Source organism: Hevea brasiliensis, chromosome 16 (assembly GCF_030052815.1).
Source record: "Hevea brasiliensis isolate MT/VB/25A 57/8 chromosome 16, ASM3005281v1, whole genome shotgun sequence".
NCBI classification, from domain to species: Eukaryota; Viridiplantae; Streptophyta; class Magnoliopsida; order Malpighiales; family Euphorbiaceae; genus Hevea; species Hevea brasiliensis.
This window is the reverse complement of record NC_079508.1, coordinates 41808813-41823365: the sequence shown is the minus strand read 5'-3', so window position 1 is coordinate 41823365 and position 14553 is coordinate 41808813. Positions and strand designations below refer to the sequence as shown.

The window sequence follows — 14553 nt, the reverse complement described above, 5'->3', positions numbered from 1 at the left end:
AATCTAAAATTGAATAACCCAATTAAGGAATTAAGGGCATTTTAAACTTTCATGCTTTATTAACTCCTAAAATGACTGGAGGAATTAAAGAGTAAATTAAAAAGAATATAAACATTAAATAATGTATTTTTTAAAATAAAATGACTAAATAGTTAACTTCATTAAAATAAAGGGACTAACTATTAATTTTTTGAAGATATCCTATAAGGTGGTAAACACCTGTATTGGAATTGTGTGCTTTTGTTGATCATTGTCTTCCTAGCGTTATTAGTTGTGACCTAAATAATTAGTGCGCATAACTCCACACTTATTTCTTGTTGAAGTCATAAATATTGTTGCTACATTAATAAGGCATGACAATGATGAAGAATTGAAGGAATTTATTGGTGCTATGAAAGGAAAATTGCTAAATTACTTTAAAGAAATTCTTTCAATTTTTCATCTTCCATTTGTTTTTGATACTATGTTAAAATGGATGCATGGTTTATATGATTATTTAATAAAATATTATGCATTCTTAAAAACAGATTTTTCTAAAAATTATACAAAACTTAATATAATTAGTTGTAGATATATATGAATCTTATCATACAACTATAATTCCCTTACGGTTTGCTCATCAGGATATAATTTTTCCTAACTTTCTATATCGAAACCATAATCTCCCATCTTCTTCCTAATAGGAAGTTCAATTATAATAGTTTATTTAAGTTTGGTGATAATTTCGATTTGGTTTTTCCCATCTTTCAATTATGGGAAGAAACGCAAATCACAGTTTTCAATTTTATTCAATATGATAATAATGAAGTGCTTGCAACCCTCATTTCAAAAATCGCAGTGGAACAAACTTTTTTGATGCAGGTGAGAAATACTAAATACGGGAGGATGAGTTTATCGATCATTAAATTAAATTTTTAAATATAAATTTATGTTTTTTATATATATATTTTTAATTAATTTTATACATATTTTCGTATAAATATATATTTTTTTATTATTTACAAAAAAAATGTATTATTTGAAAAAAAAAAGAAATAAATAAAATAAACAATGAGTTTGGTGTAAAAAATACAGATTTTTTTCTTTCGTATCAAAAAACAGTTTTATTAGTTTAAAATTAGAATCGGACCATTTCTCTTGAATTGGAATTGAAATTGCTACTAATTCAGACCCAGAACCACTAAGATCACAACCGTTAAGAATTAATTCGAAGCGGTTTGATTTAAATCTCTAAGCTCCACAAACTGAAATTGCTGATTTCAATCTGAATTGATCTGTGCCCAGGACTATCTCTGCCCTTAATAGTTTCACCATTATTTATATTGGGTAATTGCCTGTGCTTTTGTATGTGGCTAATATGGGTATCACAAGAGGTGTAATTTGATAATTTTTTTATTCATTTACGTATGCAATGATTTAAATAAAAAAAAATATATTTTTTATAAATTAAGCTATAAATAAATTAATTGATTATAATTATACTTAAATTAAAATCAGAGAAAATTTTACTGATCAAATAGGTTAAAATTATTAAATTAAATTAATTAATAAAAAAGCTCGAAAGGTAAATTATTATTTGGATTTAAAAAGTTAAATTAATTAAAAAGTGAAATTTGAATTCCAATTGAAAAATTAAAATAAAATAAAATAAAATAATAATTATATATTAGAACCATTTAAGAAATATATAAATAATTTATCATTATTTGAATTTGAAAGGTCAAGTTAATTAAGTGAAATTTATATTATAATTAAATAACTAAATTAAAATTAAATATGAGTTATATAAATACAACCACTTTTTTTCTTTTATAAACTATTGGTCAAAAATCAATAGTCTATAAATGCTATATAACTTTAATAAACGATCACAAATTTAATTTAATTAGCCGTAATTAAATGTAAATTAAAGTTGACAAAAATAATAAAGTAAGAAAAATTGTCACTTCACATAAAATTAAAATTTTTTGTGACATCAATAAAAAAAGAATTTATCTGCTTTATATATATATATATATCTTACGTGGTATTATTAAAAAAAAATTCATACACTTTATATAAGTACATAGATAGATGTATAGATTCGCTTAACATATTATGATTTCTATATTATTTTTTGGCAAATAATTATTAAATAAAAAGTATATATTAATTATAGGCATAGATAAAAGGAAAAAAAAAAGATAATTGTTTACCCTTTAGTTTAATGACAAAAATTCTCTGTTAGTATTCTATTTTTAGTGAAAATTTCTCCATCTTTTTATCAATTTGTTTCTTTTAATTCTTAAAAACGAAGGAAAAGAAAAGAAAGGATGAATTTTGCAATTAAGATAAAAAACAATGAAAATAAGTTATCATAATAAAATTGATAAAATTAAATTTTATCTGTCATTAAAGAAATAATAAATTATGAGATTTGAAATCTTCTTTAATTAAAGTGGAAACTAACCGAATTAATGAGTTCTAGGAAAATTATTCTACAAAATTAGCTATTTGATTAATGTTTTTGAAAAAATATATATTTAATTTTTTATTTTATTTTTATTAAATTATTTAATTTTTTTATTAAAATTTTTATTAATTACTGTTTATTAAATTATTATTTAATTTTTCTATTTTAAGAGATTAAAAGAAGAGGGAGAAAGATATAGATATAAAAAAAAATTAATATAGAAAAATGGTATATAAAGAAAAGAGAGTCAGAGTAATTTAGATATATAAAAAAAATTTAAAGAATTAAATAGTTAATAAAATTAAATTATATAAAATAAATAATTAATTTTATTAAAATATAATAACTAAATACTAATTAACTCAAAAATAAAATGTGGCCAAAGAATTCCCTGTTCCTACGTAGGGACGTACCTACAATTTTCCTCTCACTCTCTCGTACAACATCCCAAAGCCCCCTTGGAGCCTCTTCCACTTCTCCACTTATAGAAATTCTGAAGATTGCCACTTAAGATAACTCAATGTTTATAGTTAGAAGCTTTGGAAATGCACACAACCCTTCTCAGCACTCTTGAAAAATTCGATCACTAAGATAAGGTCCTTTGAAGCAAATGATTCATTGTAAGTAATTTTGAACAGAGAACAAATCAGAGAGTTCCCATGGGAAAAGGCTTGATTGATGAGGTCTTTTCTTGGTCTTTAAGTGACATTCTTGATGAAGAGCTCTACAAAGAGAAGGTGCTAAGTTCATTCCCTTTGCCAAATTAATTAGTACTGTTCTTGATTGTTTTAGCCTTGCCAAGTTGATTTCATAATTTCTTTTTTGGACTCCCACTCTGTTTAAGTTCTTAACTTTAGTTGTTAGTGCTTTGAGGAGTGAGTACTCTGTACTTCTAAGCCATAGCTTATGGGTAGTTAATTTTATATATTTCTTGTAGGTTGAGAAGATCCCCGATTCGTTTCAGGCAGTGGATCAGTATTTTGCGTCATTTGTTTATCCATTACTGGAGGAAACTAGAGCGCAGCTGGCTTCAAGTCTGGAGAAGGTATCCAGAGCACCTTACGCTCAAGTGACGTACTTTGATAGTACCAAACAAAATGGAAAACTTTATTATGATATTGAGGTTGATTACTGGAGAAACAGATGTGGAGTTGATGGAGAAAGGTCTTACAGGACATTTGCAGGAGATTACTTTGTTTTTACAGATGCTAAACCTGAAGCTGTTTCTGATCTGCCACAGCTTGAAAGGGGATGGGCGTTACTGTCTAAGATTACAGAAAATAAGAATGGGGATGGTCATACTCTTACTTTTCTTCGAGTCCTATCTTCTAAAGAGATTCAAGTCAAGTTGTCATCAGGGAGGCCTTTGTTCATAGTTTTCTTGATGAATATGAGGACAAATGAAAGAATATGGAATTCATTGCAAATGGGTGGAAATATGAATGTTATTAAGCAAATCTTGTGCTCTCCCACTCAGGTAATTCATTCATTTTCTTGCATAGAACATCTGTTGCCAGTAAAATTTGATTGACAATCAATATTGTTCATGAGTTTTCCAACTCCTTATTTAAGGAGTTGGGCATAAATTTTATTAATTTACTATGTATTTTCGTTTTATTGTTCTATTTGGTACACACCTTACATTCAGAGGACATTCATTGTGATTCGAAATTTTAATGTGGAATTATGGGTATCAGCAGGATGAGAAGAACTATGCCCTATGTCGTGCGCGAGGAAATTGCCTTGTATTTGAAGAATATATTAGGACTTTGCCATCTGAGCTGAATAAGTCACAAAGGAAAGTGGTTGTTGACATTCTTTATAGAATTGAATGTAATCACAGATCTTTTGTGGAACTTATTCTGGGCCCTCCAGGGACAGGAAAAACGAGAACGTTGAGTATTTTCCTTTATACTCTCTTAAGAATGAATCGTAGGAGTCTTGTCTGTGCCCCAACAGATGTTGCAATTGCAGAATTGGCATCTCGTGTTTTGAAGCTGGTAAAGGAGTCGTCTGAAGCATCATACTTATTGGGCAGGATTCTCTATTTTGGTGATCAAGGCTTGTCAGGAGTTAATGCACACATTGGAGAGATATATATGGATCATCAAGTTGAAACTCTGGATAGTAGTTCACGATTATTGACTGCTTCCTTAATATTTTGTACTGCTTCGAGTTCTTATGCACTACATTCAGTTCTAGCAAATAAACTGAACCTGTTAATTGTTGATGAGGCTGCACAGCTGAAAGAATGTGAATTATCCATACCATTGCAACTGCCAGGTGTCAGGCATAGTGTTCTTTTTGGTGATCACTGTCAGCTATCAGCAACGGTTACAAGCAATGTAATAATATATTATTGATTTGTTTTGCATAAGGAGTACACTCTTGCAACTACATATGTTTTCACTTATATATATGTATATATTTATTTATTTATTTTCTATTTCTTTCCTCTTTTCCTAATAGGCTTCTGCTAGAGCTGGCTTTGGAAGAAGTTTGTTTGAAAGGTTGATTTCAATTGGTCATTCAAAGCATATTCTGGATATGCAGTACAGAATGCATCCACTTATCAGTTTGCTTCCTAATTCAGAATTCTATGGCAACCAAATTTTGGATGCTCCAAATGTTAAAAATAAAAGATACAAAAAGTGCATTCGTCTGCTTCCATTGTTTGGTCCGTACTCTTTCATAAATGTTTCTTGTGGAAGAGAGGAAATGGATAGCTTCACATGTAGCTTTAAAAATATGGTTGAAGTTGCAATGGTGACAAAAATCATCCGAAAATTGTTTAAAGGTGCCTCAAGCATATTTCTCTTTCCTTTCCTTTTCTTCAACCAAGTTGCAAAATAAGATATAGATGGTTTTACTTTCCTTCGTATTTATTGTTTTTTTTTTTTTTTTCAAAATGTTTGTTTTGAAGCATGGGGCAAATCAAAAGAGATGCTTAGTGTTGGCATAGTTGCTACCTACACTGCACAAGTCATTGCAATCAAGGAAAAAGTTGGACAGAAGTATGATAGCTTTGACAGATTTTCACTGAAAGTGAGTACAATTGATGGATTCCAGGGTGGAGAAGAAGATGTAATCATATTTTCTACTGTAAGATCTAATGCTAAAGGATCAGTTGGGGACATTTCCAACAGGCAGAGAACTAATGTAGCATTGACAAGGGCCAGGTACATAAGAATTATTATTTTTATTATTATTATTATTTTTTATTGTGTATCCCAATTGTCTTTTAAATATATGAAGCAATGATTGTCTTTTTAGATGCTGCCTTTGGATTGTGGGAGATGGAAGAACTCTTTTTGATAGTAACACTGTTTGGAAATCGATAGTCCAAGATGCTAAGGATCGTAATTGTTTCTATAATGCTGAAGAAGATGAGGATTTGGCAGATGTTGTGCTAGAGGTGAAGAAAGAAATGGATCAGCTTGATGATTTCCTCAATGCTGATAGTTTACTTTTCAAAAATGCCAGATGGAAGGTACCTGCCATGCTAATTTCTTCTAATTGCCTTTGATAAGGTGGTTTATTTCCTCTTTTAATGTTTTATTGTTTTTATTTTTTTACCTCAAACATTATCAGGTTCTATTCAGTGACAACTTCAGAAAGTCATTTGAAAAGTTGAAGTCTTCTGAAACAAAGAAGTTGATTTTGAATTTATTACTGAGGCTTTCTTGTGGTTGGCGGCCAAAGAGGAGGAGTACAAACTTAGTTTGTGATGACTTCTCCCAGATGTTGAAACAATTTAAGGTTAAAGATCTGCACATTATTTGCTCAATTGATGTTGTGAAGGATTCATGCTACATCCAAGTCTTGAAGGTGTGGGATATATTGCCTCTGGAGGACATACCATTGTTGGTTGATCATCTTAGTACTATATTTCAGTCATATACTGATGAATTTATCAAACGTTGCAAGGTGAAGTGTCTTGAGGGGTATGCTCATTGTGCCTTCTATCAAAATCTATATCTCAGTAATCATGTTACTCCCAGGACCCTCAATCTAAGTTTATTCTGTTGCTGCAAACTGAGACATTTTATGAGAAACTATAGAATTTGAAGAAAAATTCTGAAGATTTATCTGGTTTCGCTCATTATAAAATAAGAGTACATATGCTTTTTTATAGGCATACTTAGGTTTTCACAATTCAAACTTGAGCAGACACAAAGCTGAGACTGATTAGCTGCTACACTTGCTTTTGACTGGTGATTACATACTTAGATATTACAACATACACACACAAAATACTGATTTGCTGAAGTATTTTGCAACTGTAACAGCGTCTTAACAATTTTACTTATATTCTCTTTTAATCATTTCCTATCTCTCTCTCTCTCTCTCTCTCTCTCTCTCTCTCTCTCTCTCTCAGGGATCTGGAAGTTCCTAAGAGTTGGAATTCTTGTATTTCCCGTTATAAGAGAGATTGTGTGCAGAGTGGGAATAATTCAAGTGCCTTTGTCGAGAGTTGCAAATCAAGTGACAGTTTTCTGCTTATGAAATTCTACGCCTTGTCTGCTGGAGTTGTAAGTCACTTGCTTTCTGGTTGTGATGGAAATGAAATTGATTTCCTTTTTGAGCTAACAGAAGAAGAAAAGGACATCATCGAATTCAGTGGAAGTTCCTTTATACTAGGTAGATCAGGTACAGGTAAAACCACTGTTTTAATTATGAAGTTAGTTCAAAAGGAGCAGCTTTACCATTTAGCTGCAGAAGGGTTTCATAAAGTTGAAAGCAATTCTTCTGCAAGTAGTACTCTGAGGAAAGATAATGCTGGAAGTGAAGTTGAAATCAAGGGAAATATTTTGCGGCAAATCTTTGTTACTGTCAATGTTAAGCTGTGTTATGCTGTTAGACAATACATTTCACGCTTAAAAAGGTAAAACAATAAGTCAATGGATAATTCTCTACTTTTATATTCCTTTTTTACAATTTGTATTTTGATCATGCAGATCAATGTGTGGCTGCAATTCTTCAGCTGAAGGCTTTCAGTCTAATTTGGATGATATTGATGAGGCATCACAATTTTCAGACATTCCAGATTCTTTTTCTGATATCCCACGAAGTTCCTATCCTCTTGTAATAACATTTAACAAATTCTTAATGATGCTGGATGGAACAGTTGGCAGGTCGTTTTTTGGAAGATTACTTGAATTTACGGGACTTTCTCAGGAAAAGAGAAAAGGTTCTAGATCCATGGCCTTAAAAACTTTTATCAGGACAAAGGAGGTTCATTATGACAAGTTTTGTTCAGCTTACTGGCCCCATTTCAGTATACAGCTAACAAAGAAACTTGATCCATCCACAATTTTTGCGGAGATAGTTTCTCATATAAAAGGAGGTTCCTGTGTTGGTGTCCAAGATGATAAACTAAGTAGGGAGGATTATATTTCCTATTCTAGGCGTAGGTTATCTCATCTAAGTGAACAAGAAAGAGGTACGATTTATGATATTTTTATTCAATATGAAAAGAAAAAGAAAACAAGAGGGGAGTTTGATTTGTCTGACTTTGTAATTGACCTTCATCACCGGCTTGGAGATGAGAACTATGAGGGTGAGAAAATGGACTTTGTGTATGTTGATGAAGTGCAGGATTTGACAATGAGACAAATTTCCCTCTTCAAATATATCTGCAGAAATTTTGAGGATGGGTTTGTTTTTTCTGGTGATACAGCCCAAACCATTGTAAGAGGGGTTGATTTTAGGTTCAAAGATATAAAAGCTCTTTTTTATAGAGAGTTCACAGCATGTGAGAGAAATGGGAAGGGACAAGTCTCTGATATCTTTAATTTAAGCCAGAACTTCCGTTCCCATGCTGGTGTTTTAAAGTTAGCTAATAGTGTTCTTAACCTTCTTTATCATTTCTTTCCTTCCTCTGTTGATAGATTGCAACCTGAAACAAGTCTTGTAAATGGGGAAGAACCAGTGTGGGTACAGATGAGAAATGGGGAGAACACATTATGCTCGTTTTTCAAAGGCAGTGGAAGCTTTGACCGTGGGATTTTTGGTTTTGGAGCTGAACAAGTCATTTTAGTGAGAGATGACAGTCATAGGAATGAAGTTCTCAATTATGTGGGAAAGCAAGCACTTGTCTTGACATTAACGGAGTGCAAAGGCCTAGAGTTTCAGGTGAGATTCTCTTCACTCGTGTGCTTTTAAAGTAGGTTATTGGTTTTGCAGCTGTTTTTGTTGTGGAAAGTTTCCTTTGTAAATTTTTTTCCCAACTGTTTGTGCCCCCAAATCATAATTTTCCTTGATATAGTGTCCATGTCTTATAATCTTACTGCCTTCACATTAACTCAGTTTTTAATCCACAATTTTAGGATGTCTTGTTGTACAACTTTTTTAGCTCTTCTCCTCTGAAGGATCAATGGGAAGTTATATATGGATATATGAAAGAGCAAAATTTGATTGATTCCCCTCTTCTAAAGTCCTTTCCAATTTTCAATGAGGGAAAGCACATCTCCTTGTGTTTAGAGCTGAAGCAATTATATGTGGCAATCACTCGCACAAGGAAAAGGTTGTGGATTTTTGAGAGTCGATTTTGCTCTATGTTTAACTACTGGGAGAAGCTACACCTTGTCCAAATTCGTGAATTAGAATACAATTTTCTACAGGAGATTCAAGTTGCAAGCAGTCAAAGGGAGTGGAAAGCTCGTGGTATGAAGGTTAGTTTGATGTTTGTAGCAGGGAGTAATATATATATATATATATATATTCCCAAATATCTCCCTCTCTAACTTAGAATGTGCAGCATGTTTCCAAGAGACAGGCTTGACAAACTTTGACAATTTGTTTGGTTATTTTACAGTTCTTTTATCAGCAAAACTATGACAAGGCACGATTTTGCTTTGAAAAGGCAGGAGAATCTTATTTGGAAAAGTGGGCAGTGGCTGCTGGTAGTGTTTCTACTGCTGACCAAATGAGGGATTCAAATCCCAAAATGGCAGACATTCATCTTACTGAGGCTGCTCATATTTATGAGTCAATTGGCAAAAACGAGTCTGCTGCCCTATGTTTCTTTGAATTACGTGAATATGAAAAAGCAGGTATACATTCTTGTACATATATTTTGTTTGTAAATTTGATATCAAATTGATTTTTCTATTTTCTTTTAGTAATTCAATAGATAAATTCATCAGAACTCCAAATCTTTTTCTTTGTCTTATATAGATTTAATTTACTTTTTTGCAGGTATAATTTACTTGGAGAAGTGTGGGGAATCTAAGCTTGAAGAAGCCGGTGAATGTTTTTATAGTGCAGGATGTTATAAAAGAGCAGCTGAAATATATGCTAGATGCAACTTATTCTCAAAGTGCTTGTCTGCTTGTGCTGATGGGAAATTATTCGAAGTGGGATATGACTTTATCCAATTATGGAAAGAGAATAAATTTCTAATTGGGCAAGGGTTTCTTGAAAGTGAAGAACTTCAGAAGTTCCTGGAGAGAGGTGCACTTTATTTTCAAAAGCTTCAGGATTCCGAATCCATGATGAAATTTGTGAAAGATTTTCAGTCTGAGAATCTAATGCGTACTTTCTTGAAAAGTGTAGATTGCCTTGATGAACTTGTGTTGTTGGAAAAGGAAAGGGGCAATTTTTTAGAGGCAGCAAATGTTGCAAACATGAAAGGTGATATTTTGCTTGGAGTTGATCTTCTACAGATGGGAAGGAGATTTAAAGAAGCATCTGGGGTTATCCTTTCCTATGTGTTATACAACTCTCTTTGGGTGCATGGAAGCAAAGGCTGGCCCTTGAAGCAGTTTGAGAAAAAAGAGGAGCTTTTGATAAAGGCTAAAACTTATGCTGAGAATGTTTCACAGCACTACCACAATTTTGTTTGTATTGAGGCAGACATTTTATCACATGGAAAGAGCAGCTTATTTACGATGGAAAAAAATTGGGGAGATTCTGCAAGACATGGAAGTTTCAGAGGTAAAATTTTAGGTGCACGAAAAATTCTCGATGCTTACCTATATCAAGGTACACCACAGCATGAGAATGAGGTCTATTTGGTTGAGGATCTAATAAAATATACACAAAACAAGAAATCCAGGGAGAAAACTTCTGTTGGAGGTATAGTTTACTACTGGAACTTTTGGAAAGAAGAGATTGAGAACATTTTGAGTTCTATACAGGATACGAAAGAAGATTCTTACAGTGAATTCTGTTTGAACTACTTTGGTGTAAGTAAGCAGTTGAAGAATGAGAAGACACTGTATCTTTTGCTTTATCCTGATGCAGAATGGGTTAAGGGCGCTAATCTTCGAAATATTAAGAGAGGGAATTCAATATGGATTGATGCTGACCAGTTTGTTTGGTCTGCTATACGTTACTGGTCATCAGAAATGCTTACTGTTGGTGTAAAGGTGCTTGAAATTCTAGAAGCTTTTTATGTGTTTTCAGTTGATAATGCTTTATCCTTGAATTGCAAAACCATGCTTCTAATTGAAATCTTCAGGGTTTCAAAGTCTCTCATTGAGTCAAAATTCTTGAACCACAGAGACTCTAGTAACATCCTGCAGAGATTCCTTGAAATTCCTATTAAGAACTTCTTTGGACATATCTATCCACTGGATTGGCGAATGCCAATGACAAAAGATATGATTTATCTTAGAGATACAGAGCTTTCGAGGAATTTATTGAGGGAAGTTGTCTACAGAATCATTCGCTCAAGGGCTATTGCTAATGGACAACTTGGAATGCTAATGACGATTATTTTGTCTGGAAAATTTTCAACTAATCTCTACATGCAGATTGCAACAACCCTTGGCGATAATATATCTTGGAAAGAGTTCATTGAGAATTTCATCCAAACTAAAAGTAATGATAATTCCATTGAAGATCCAAGTGATTTTGATTTGGTTGTGAAATTCCATAGAGCTTTAGCAGATACTGAATATACAGACTTTTCACCAAGTGTATTTTTGTACCTTGTGGATCGCCTCCTTATCCTGGTTTCCTACTTGAAAGGTTACTTCTTCACAACTAAGTCTTCTTTGGTTGAATGGCTTATGTCCAGGGGATGGAACACTGAAACAAATTTGGATTATTTATCTGATGTGCAAGTGCAACCATTACTTGAAGAAACTGTCGGCTTTGTGGCCCACACAGTTAATAAACTCATTTGTAGTGAGCCTCTAAAATGGATCAAAAGGTACAATCTGAAAATGGAATTCTACCCTCTTCTAGTGCTGAGATTGTTTGTTGTGCTTTGTCTACTTTGCATCAACTTTGATGGGTATTATGATTTGTTATTCAATTTGTTGGATAAGAGAGAAGTTACCTCTTTGTTGCCATGGAAGTTTTACAAGTCCCTGTGGAGGTTAAGGGAACATGAGAAAGCACATATAAACATTAAAGTTGTTTCAGAGGCACTAAAAGGTATTGGAAACCCTCTTGTAGTTGTCAATCTGGGATTACATTGTGCAGAATTTTCATTTCCAGGTGCAATTTTTCTGCACTTGAATGTTGAGCAAGGCAGAAAATGCATTCTGCAGAGATTATTTCTTAAGAATGATATGTTTTCTTCCAACCGAGCTCGCTGTTCCAAGTTGGCAAGGAAAGACTCATTTGGCGGAGGGATTTCTTTGAAGATAAATCACCAAGAGATTCCTTCAGCTTCAAGTTTTGTCACTACATCTGACCCTGTGAAAGCACAACAGACTAATAGGAACTTTTGGGCTATGCTTGGAACAGTTGAATTTAACCCACTGACTGATGCTTCATGGTTGATGGTAATGGTTAGCTGTATTTTTCATTTTCTGATGTCAACTAAGGAGATTAGATGAAAATTTTCTGATCATATGAAAATTTTCTTTCTTCTTTACCAGGAAATGATTTTAGAATATGTTCTCCTTGTAAATGCTACAATGCGATGTTGCCGTCGGGGTAATTGTTGTCACAGTAGTGGAAGTGCTGCTGGGATGGTAAACAAAGTCCGTGATGAATTGCAGCAACTTTATTCAGCATTGGATTCAAGGTCAGTTAAAAGATGTAGCCTATACATTATTATTATTATTATTATTGTTATTTTACCTATATGATATCTTATGTGATTGAAGATATCTCAGCACACTTTGAGTTTTGAGTCCTGGGAACAACTTTTATGTGATACATGTCACGGGGTCATTACCCTCCCCCCAAAAGATGCACCTGATAGGGTGTGCAACACACCCGCTTATAAGGAACCCAGGACCTTCGTTCCTTTTCGATGTGGGATTGGGACACTCTTGTGACACTCTCCCCCACCTGATTCCAGCTGCCGGCCACCCTGCCTACCCTGGTCCGTCCGGGCACTTGGCGTGAGTTGGAAGAGGCCTAGTTGGCTTTGATGCCGCTATTGTCACGGGGTCATTACACTCTCCCCAAAAGATGCAACTGATGGGGTGTGCAGCACACCCGCTTATAAGAAGCCCAGGACCTCCGTTCCTTTCCGACGTGGGATTGAGACACCCTTGTGACATACAGCATGGATCATTCATTACATTTTCTAAAATGGTCCACTTGGTTTTTTATGGTCTTACAAGTTCTTTCATTTTCAGAATTTCAAAAGTTCTTGGGCATAAATATATATAATTGAAACTTGTCAAAATGATTTTATTGGTTTTAGGATAGTGCTTTGATTGATAGCTATTATCTACACATAATTATCCTTGAATTCAAATTAATCTCAGTTGCCCTACTTGTATCCTCTTGTGTTGGATCAGTGAATGGGAAGTTCAAGACAATAGAATAATTCGAGACCTTTTGAAGAAGTTGCAGTTAAGAAGGAAAAGGATGGAACCTCTTCTGGATCAGCTACTGATCTGTGATAGTAACAAAAGAAAGGAACATGCAGCACTGAAGACTAGCGTCAAAGATGGTGATAGTGGTACTGCTGAAAAATCTAGCACTGGGGCTGAGGCTTCAAATTCTACAAGTTGCTAGCAATTACCTAAAGAAGGTAGTGTGGTTTCAAATTTTTCATAGTTGAAAGGTGTATATATAGAATTGGATTGAACCCTTTGTTTTGGTGGTTGATGAGCCATTCCAGCAATTAAAATCCCTAGTATTGGATGTTTTATTCTGTCTGCAATTTTATTTTTGGAGAATGTAGTTAAATCCCTAAAGGGTCGTCTTCGTCGCCTGCCACATTTCATACTCTTCAACAATTCATTTGGTAGGAAACATTCCTGCTCAGTCCAGTTCTTTAGTTAATCCTGAAGCTATGGGCTTGGCAAGAAATAATCTTGCAGGAACATTAGGTATCTTTCATCTCTTTCTGAAATGGGTCTGCGAAGGGATGGCTTGCAACGTCTCTGCAATGTCTCAGGAGAATATAATCAGACGAGATAGATTCCTCGGGGCCTCTGCAACGTCTCGGGCATCTGCAACGTCTCCAGTAATTATGTATTTAACGTCTATTTCAACCAAATGAAAGGGACCATTCCTTCTGAAATTGGACTTGCTCTACATGCTTCTAACAAGTTCTTGCATGGTCGATCCCATATATACATTGTCAAATGCTTCTGCTTTTGAACAATTTGCTTTGGCAAGAAACCATTTCACAGGTCTACTTCCAAAAGACCTTGGAATGTTGCCACTCTTTAAAATGTTATATTTTCCTAAAATCAGCTATAATATGACTTAAGTTTCATTGACTAATTCTTTAATCAACTGCTCCAGATTACAATAAATCAATGCTGTAAGGAATTTTCTCCATGGACCAATTCCTAAATCCACAGTCAATGTCTCCACAGATGTGTGAATTATAGGGTTTGTCTGAAAATCAGTTTCAGAGTACCATTCCTTTTGGTTTAGAAAATCTTTTTAATTTCAGAATCTTGCAGCTTGATTGGGAATTTCATTCCGGGCCTATTCTTACCCATTTTGGATAACTTGGACACTTTCTCGTCTAGTAACAACTTAACAGGAACAATCCCATATTCATTTGGTAATTTTGCTTTCCTGAGCCGTTTCCAAATGACGTTAAACAATCTACATAGAATCTTTCTCAAAACATTCTATCAAATTCAAAATAATTGAACAGTCAGATTGTATTTATCTGACAATGAATCATAAGTTGTTTGTTTGCTTCAAATTCTATTGCTGTTGGA

The 14553-nt window shown here is 33.6% G+C and overlaps 1 protein-coding gene across 2 annotated transcripts; it reads left to right on the top strand.

Annotated features, from left to right (window-relative positions):
- Positions 1-2813: 2813 nt before the first annotated feature.
- On the top strand, positions 2814-13520 carry LOC110652351 (uncharacterized). 2 transcript variants are annotated; one of them, XM_058138226.1, is made up of 14 exons: positions 2814-3189; positions 3390-3929; positions 4153-4797; positions 4922-5249; positions 5376-5631; positions 5726-5942; positions 6044-6396; positions 6831-7337; positions 7411-8587; positions 8782-9126; positions 9270-9507; positions 9653-12192; positions 12289-12437; positions 13165-13520. In XM_058138226.1, exons 1-14 carry the CDS (start codon positions 3112-3114, stop codon positions 13382-13384), a joined length of 7593 nt encoding a protein of 2530 aa, XP_057994209.1. In that variant the 5' UTR covers positions 2814-3111; the 3' UTR covers positions 13385-13520. The 2 variants fall into 2 exon arrangements, with proteins under 2 accessions (XP_057994209.1, XP_057994208.1); XM_058138225.1 differs by having other exon boundaries at positions 4150-4797.
- The last annotated feature ends 1033 nt before the right edge of the window (positions 13521-14553 follow it).